The sequence below is a fragment of the Myotis lucifugus genome, unplaced genomic scaffold (genome assembly GCF_000147115.1).
Source record: "Myotis lucifugus unplaced genomic scaffold, Myoluc2.0 scaffold_7459, whole genome shotgun sequence".
NCBI classification, from domain to species: domain Eukaryota; kingdom Metazoa; phylum Chordata; class Mammalia; order Chiroptera; family Vespertilionidae; genus Myotis; species Myotis lucifugus.
The window spans coordinates 392-7,647 of record NW_005878507.1 but is presented as its reverse complement, the minus strand read 5'-3'; the positions used below and the strand labels follow the sequence as shown (position 1 = coordinate 7,647).

Genomic DNA, 7,256 nt, shown 5'->3' with positions numbered 1-7,256 from the left:
GCTGCATGGTGCACTCTGGACACTGATCGATTATGGAGTGAGTAAAGGTTTAATGAACTCTGGAGTCATTAGGTAACAGATTGAAGAACTGCTGTTAGGCAAAGTAAGTGTAGACTGATGGTTACTCCTAAGTCAATTAAGGAAGGAAATATTTTAGTTAAAAGTAATCTGTATTTTACTTTGCTTAAAAAGTTTATAAATTGCAAAATGTGGAAAGTGTTTTTTACTTCCTCTGTTGTTTATGAGCTAGCAGAAATTTTTATTTAAAACTTTATTTAACATAGAGGGGATAGATGGTGATGGAAAAATAAAGTAAAAAAACTATTTAAAAATAGTTCTAATGTTTTCTCATGAGAAAATAAAATTTAAGTATATACCAACCATTTTGCATTCCCACCATGAATGAAGAAGAATACCTTTTTCTATAGCCAAACAGTGTAATCAAACTTTTGAATTTTTACCAGTCTGATAGGTGAGAAATGGTATTCATGTAGTTCAAATGTGTATTTTTCTAATTATGTGTTAGATTGAACACACTTTTATATGCTTAAGGGCCATTTTTATGTCCTCTTATGAGTTCTCTGGTCATATCTTTTGCCTGTTTTTACATCTGAGAGTTTTCATCTTCCCCACCACCCCCCTCAGTCTCAGTGTTTAAGAGTTTTTCAAATACTTAGCACTAATTTTTTAGACTTGATTTTGTTAACTGTATATATACTTGAGGCCCGGTACATGAAATTCATGCATGGGTAGGGTCCCTAGGCCTGGCCGGTGATCAGGGCCGATTGGGGTCTTCTGGCTACCGGCCGGGGCCTTACTTCATTCCGCACCACCCCCTGGTGGTCAGTGCATGTCATACATAGCGAGTGATCAAACTCCCGTTCTCCAGGTCGAACTCCTGAGGGGACACTTTGCATATTAGCCTTTTATATATATAGATATATATATAGAGAGAGATAGATATATAAAGTCTTCAAATCAGTTTAGATGTGTTGAAGGAAGCGATACATATTTTAGTTTTTTATAACTTCCTTCCTGCTGATAGTTACTTATGTTTTGAATTTATTTCCAATTATTGTATTGCATACTGGTCAGTTCCTACAGCAAGCAGGGAGGAAGTACATTTTCTTTTTTTGACAGTTGATTATATTTTAGAGCATAGAATCCCAGGGAACAAGCTGTATTACTAGTGAATCTCATACATATCAGCCCATTGAGCTCTATTTAGCAATCTTTGACATTATTCTGAAAGCAACATACATTTAATAGGGTTTTGCCTCTTTTTTTTTTTTTTTCCAGATACTGGCCAAAAGAAGAGCCTAGACAAAAAAGATGGGAGACGAATGTCTTTTCAGAAACCTAAAGGGACTATTGAGTATACTGTAAGTTGTTTGCATTTTAAAAAGCTGATTTATCTCTCCATTAGTCTTAATTAAAATATTCTTTGTCCTCTCAGTGTTAAATCTTGACTCTTTTCTATGAATCATTAAAATTGAACCAATTATCAAAACCTTAAATCAGTGGTTCTCAACCCTCTGGCCCTTTAAATACAGTTCCTCATGTTGTGACCCAACCATAAAATTATTTTCGTTGCTACTTCATAACTGTAATGTTGCTACTGTTATGAATCATAATGTAAATATCTGATATGCAGGATGGTCTTAGGCGACCCTGTGAGGGGTCATTCGACTGCCAAAGGGGTCGTGACCCATAGGTTGAGAACCTCTGCCTTAAATCATCAATTTAAGTATTTTAAAAAAGTTAAGAACCAGATAACTTAGCGTAGAATATTTACTATCTAAAAAAAATCTCTTCTTGAAGCATATTACAAACTTAAACTGAGTGTGTTTGTACCTTCTCTGTATGCTTGAGAAATTTAGAAAATAAGTTCAAATAGTAAAATATTGGGTAATGTAATTTGATATATTCCTTAGTGTTTATTAAGGCATAAGATTATAGGCATGAAGTATAAGATATTATCTACACAGGTAACCATGTGGTTGTGCAGAATTGTTAACGTTTAGTTGATTTTGAATTCAGGAATTTACCACTCTTTGTTTTGGTGATTCAATAAAACTTGTATTATCTGTAGCAAAGTTAAATTCAAATTAAGAGCCATTATTTTGGAGGGAAGGTTAATTTTAAGTTGAAATTATTTTTTTCTTAATGTTATAAATGACCTTTGGGATATAATCAAGTATTGACCAGAAAAGTTATGAAACATCCTCTAGCAGGTCTTTGATTAATTAGTCTGTTAGTCTTTTTTTAATTTCTTAATCCTTTATTTCATATGTCAAATCCTAAATAAAAGGAACAAGTGTAATTCTAAAACTAAGGTATTTTGTCTTATAATCTATTCTTATTATAATTTTTAAAATATTCATAAAACACATTTATATAAAATTTAAAACATAATTTTTGTATTGAGGAAAATATATATCCCTATATGTTTTTAAAAATTTTTAATATCACAATGTACTCTCAAAATGTGTTTATTCTAAAATATTTATGATCTAGCTTAAATGTATTTCCAAATCACCTACATATAGTATAAACTTGTCTTGTACTTTAGATAGCTTTAAAGTTAAAAATATGCATATGTATACATATATACACACATGTGCACAGACACATAATGTTTTGTTTAGAGAGAGAGGGAGGAGATGGAAAGAGAGAAACATCAATGTGAGAGTGAAACATTGATTGGCTGCTCCTGCAAAGAAATAGTATATTGTTTTAAAGTCTTTGTAAAGTAAAAATCACTTGTTTGTGTTTAGTAAATTATATTATCTATTTTCAAATTTTTTCAAGTAGAGGCTCACATGTAATTGTGATCTATAATGATAAAGCATATACTCTATATAATAGGTTGAAATCATTTGCTAAAATGAACTGAATTTTTCAAGTTATCCTATCTCCAAAGATGGAAATACACTTGTTAATCAAATGTAAGATTGATCCATAAACTTATTAATGATCACTAAACCTCATAGTTTCCGTTTTTCTGTTTTAAGGGATTAAAATAATGTATGTTTTCTTTTAAACAGGTTGAATCAAGGGATTCCTTGAATAGTATAGCCCTGAAATTTGATACAACACCAAACGAACTTGTTCAGTTAAATAAGTTATTCTCCCGAGCAGTTGTTACTGGACAGGTAGGTTTTTTCTATGCATTTGTGTTTAGAAGCATTAAGTACCAAGACAGAAAGTATTCATTGCAACATAGCTAATAATATAGAAAATTTAAGAATGATAATTTTATGCATGCTTTGAACAAATCAGATTGGCTCCAGAAGAGAAAATTAACTGTCACTTATGTCCAAATGATTTTTTTCTTATTACATATAGAAAATAATTGTGATTTGTCTTTTAAATTTAGTTTTAAAGAGCTTTTTTTTTTTATCATGTATTGCTTTTGTCCAAAGCAATACATGATAAAAAAAATTCAGACATTTTTAAAGGTTAAGTTATCCTAACTCAGATACCTAGTTTCTTTTTAAAGAAGCAACCACAGTTACTAATTTGTGTCCCCTTCCAGAAATATCCTAGCCCTTTAAAAATATTTATTTATTTAGTTAGTTAGTTAATTCTCACCCAAGGATATTTTCTCATTGACTTTTAGAGAGAGTGGAAGAGAGGGAATGAGGGAGGGGGGGAGGGAGGGAGGGAGGGAGAGAGAGAGAGAGATCTATGTGAGAAAGATACACCGATTAGTTGCCTTCTGAACGTGCCCACACCCAGGCTGGATCGAACCTGCAATTCAGGTACATGCTCTTGACCTATAATTGAACCCTCTACCCTTAGGTGCACAGGCAGGTGCTCTAAACCCTGAGTCACACTTGACAGGACTTCTAACCTTATTTTTTTATTTGACTTTGACTTTGGAAAATACTTTATATAAGCACAGTACAATCTCAGATTCTTTTATGTCTGGAGTGTTGCGCTGTATTTATATACTTTAACTAGACAGTGTAAGCTTTCTACTATTTTTACTGTTTTGCTATGCCCACTGTAGGGAACACTCTTGTACATATCTTTTTTTCTTTATATATAGAGATTTCTATAAAGTCCTTGAAGTAAAATTGCTGTAATAAAGAATATGTGCATTTAAAATTTTGCTAGCTACTGCAAAATTGTTTTTTAAGAGGAACTCCCATAGGGTATAACAATTATTGTTTCCCCACCCTATTCCTGATAGTATGTACGTATTATTAAACTTTTCTTAATTTAATTTAAATATGTTTTCTTATTTTATTAGAATTATTATGGTAAAAACATTCTTTTAATCTGAAGATTTTTATTCTATTTGTTGCTAAAGGTCATTAACGGTACTTGCTAATAAAACATGATCTGCTTGTTAATATTTCAGTTTGGTGAATGTTTCCTTTTCTTCCAGGTTTTATATGTTCCTGATCCTGACTATGTCTCCAGTGTGGAGAGCTCTCCATCGCTAAGCCCCATAAGTCCCCTGTCACCAACATCATCTGAGGCTGAATTTGATAAGGCCACTGTAAGTGTCCCTACTTTTCAAAGATAGCTGTGAATACATCTCACTGTACATGTATATATCACCATGTTTTTTAAATCCTACTTTGACTATTGTAGAATAAAATTTTTCTTTTTTTTTTTACTTAAATTTGTAGATCCCAGTTTTTAAAGTGAAACATTCTTATTAAACCAGGCAGCATAAATCAATTTACTGTTGGTGGTGTTGGTCCAAGGATAGTTACCAATTCACTCTTATAAATACCATGTAATAATTTCACTAAGGAAGAAGTTTTACCTAACAAACATTAGAATATCATGATAGGAAGTCCCTCAGCCCGGCCTTCGCCCTCTTGCAGTCCAAGACCCCTCGGGGGATGTCCGCCTGCTGGCTAAGCCGGCAGTCAGACACCCCTCTTGCAGTCAGGGGCTCTTGCAGTCCGGGACCCCTCGCTCCTTACTGCCTGCCTGCAGCAGAGGCAGGAGAGGTTCCCGCCACCACTGCTACACTCACCAGCTGTGAGCCCGGCTTCTGGCTAAGCAGCACTTCCCCTGTGGGAGCGCACTGACCACCTGTGTTGAGTGTCTGCCCCCTGGTGGTCAGTGCACATCATAGCAACCGGTTGTTCTGCCGTTAGGTCGATTTGCATATTATGCCTTTATTATATAGGCTATAAATGGTTCTCCTCTCCCTCCATTAAATGGCTAGACTCATGAGGGAATCTTCTCTGTTATTTGCTGACTTTAGGAGACACCGGTTTCTTCTCTGCTCCACTTTGCACTGTAAGTTTAGGATACCAAATGGCGTACTAGTAATAAAACAAAAATTATTCATTTTAATTTGCCAAAGGAGCTTCAGAAAGCATTCAAGTGAGCTTCAGAATCACTGCATTAAGAATCAGAATCTATAAACAACAGTTGGGTGTGAGTGATTATGAGGTAAAAATTATATTCTCTAAGAAGTGCCTGTGGTTTCCAGAGGGAAGGGGATGGAGTAGGAAAGGGTAAAGAAGTCCAAATGTATGGTGATAGAAGATGATTTAACTTTGGGTGGTGGGCACACAATGTAATATACAGATCTTGTATCATAGAAATGTACACATAAAACCTATATGATCTTATAAACCAATGTCACCCCAATAAAGTTAATTTAAAAAATATATAAACAACAGTTGAAAACAGCAACCTAGAAATACTGATACTTTGGATAATGTACATGTATATAAGTTTTAATGAGGTCTGATTAAGATTTCTCTGCACAACTTTGATTTTTATTTAAAAGAAATGTACTCTCTAGTGCTATACGTTGAACATTTGCCAAGCTAATCTCATGTATTCTTTTTGATAGGATTACATTGACAAATTGGGATTGCTATAAATACTGAGTTGTAGAATTTGAGACTTTGAGGGAATCTCAGAGATTATGTTGTTCAATGAAGTATATATTCATTTAAGGAAAGCATTTGACAATGTACTTGACTATAGTTTTGGTGAATAATACTGTTAACTAGTAGATAATGTCAACTGGATGTGGGGATATCAAAATTTGTTGAAAGCTTTGTTCCCACTTGTAAGGAGCCGTTCAATGGCTCTGCATTGACTTTTTCTCCTTCATGCATTTATCTTTTATTTAGAAGATATTTGAAAGGGAAGGTGTGTGGTATTGAACTCAACCTCACTAGTTCACATGTTGGCAACATGGGTTTGCATCTCAGCTTCATTTTACTCAATGGGCAAGTTACAGAAATTAGCTAATCATAAGTTTCCCTAAAAATTAAGGGAATAACAATAAAGAAACATTTTTTAAAAAGCCCAAACCCATAGGGTTTCCAGGTAATTGATTGTGGTTAAGAAAGGACAAACGGGGCTTCTAGGCTGCCTACAATGTGCTGTTGTTTGACCTGGTGCTGAGACTAATCCATTTATCTGTACATGTGTTTTATGTACTTTTCTGCATATGTGTTATATTTGACAATAAAAAAGCCTTACAAAATTGAAAAAAATTAAGGTAATAGTATATACCTTATATGAGTGATTTGAAAATTAAATGAAATGGTCCATATAATACACTTAAATATAATAAGTATTCATAAATATCCATTAATATTGTTAATATCCCTTATTTAATTATTTAACTTAAATTAACAGGCTGAGTGTACTGTTATTAATTTGCATCATAAAATGCAAAGGTTGAGAATTTTGTTACTAGAGATGAGTAATTGAACAGGGTCATTCAACCGTTAAACATAATTCTAGATGATCAGATAGGATAATCCTTACCTTTTCCACCTCTTGGAGGGCAGAACAGAACATGATGACTGGAGTTTGCATGATTCGTGATTAAGGTCGCTGCGTGGTCAGGTGTTGCAACACCCCGATTGCTACACCCTGATTGCTCCTGTCTGGTTCTTCCTGACCATCTTCCACTTTATACTTGTGCTGCTAGTTAGAATCTGTAGGTTGGGTTTTAGCTTAATTGGTAAACTCAGCCACTTTGTTATCATAGTATGGCATCCCACAGCGTTCTTTTCAGTTGGGAATTTTCTGTATTTGCTGTTTGGGTTGGGAGCAGCAGGTTTTAGTTTGTCAGCTTTTCTGATTTAAGTGTCTCATTAATATGAAAGGGTCTGTCTTGAGCTGATTCAATTGGCAGGGAATCTCTGGTCTTTTCCGGAAGTATTTGTCGCCAGTAAATCTTATATCTAAGCTCCAAATTTTCATTATTAATATTTTTTTAAAAACTTGAATGAGCAAGAATCATTTTGTGTATC

At 34.0% G+C, this 7,256-nt stretch overlaps 1 protein-coding gene and 1 non-coding gene across 2 annotated transcripts; both read left to right on the top strand.

The window, feature by feature from the left end:
- The first annotated feature begins 1,294 nt into the window (after positions 1-1,294).
- Positions 1,295-6,499, top strand: LOC102438624 (oxidation resistance protein 1-like). The gene is made up of 4 exons (XM_006109252.3): positions 1,295-1,382; positions 3,048-3,155; positions 4,397-4,510; positions 5,234-6,499. The coding sequence occupies exons 1-4, from the start codon at positions 1,344-1,346 to the stop codon at positions 5,270-5,272; spliced, it is 300 nt and encodes a 99-aa protein (XP_006109314.2). The 5' UTR covers positions 1,295-1,343; the 3' UTR covers positions 5,273-6,499.
- A 243-nt stretch (positions 6,500-6,742) lies between these two features.
- On the top strand, positions 6,743-6,878 carry LOC111824806. Its single transcript, XR_002827882.1, has one exon. It is a non-coding gene; the product is annotated as a U8 small nucleolar RNA (small nucleolar RNA).
- The last annotated feature ends 378 nt before the right edge of the window (positions 6,879-7,256 follow it).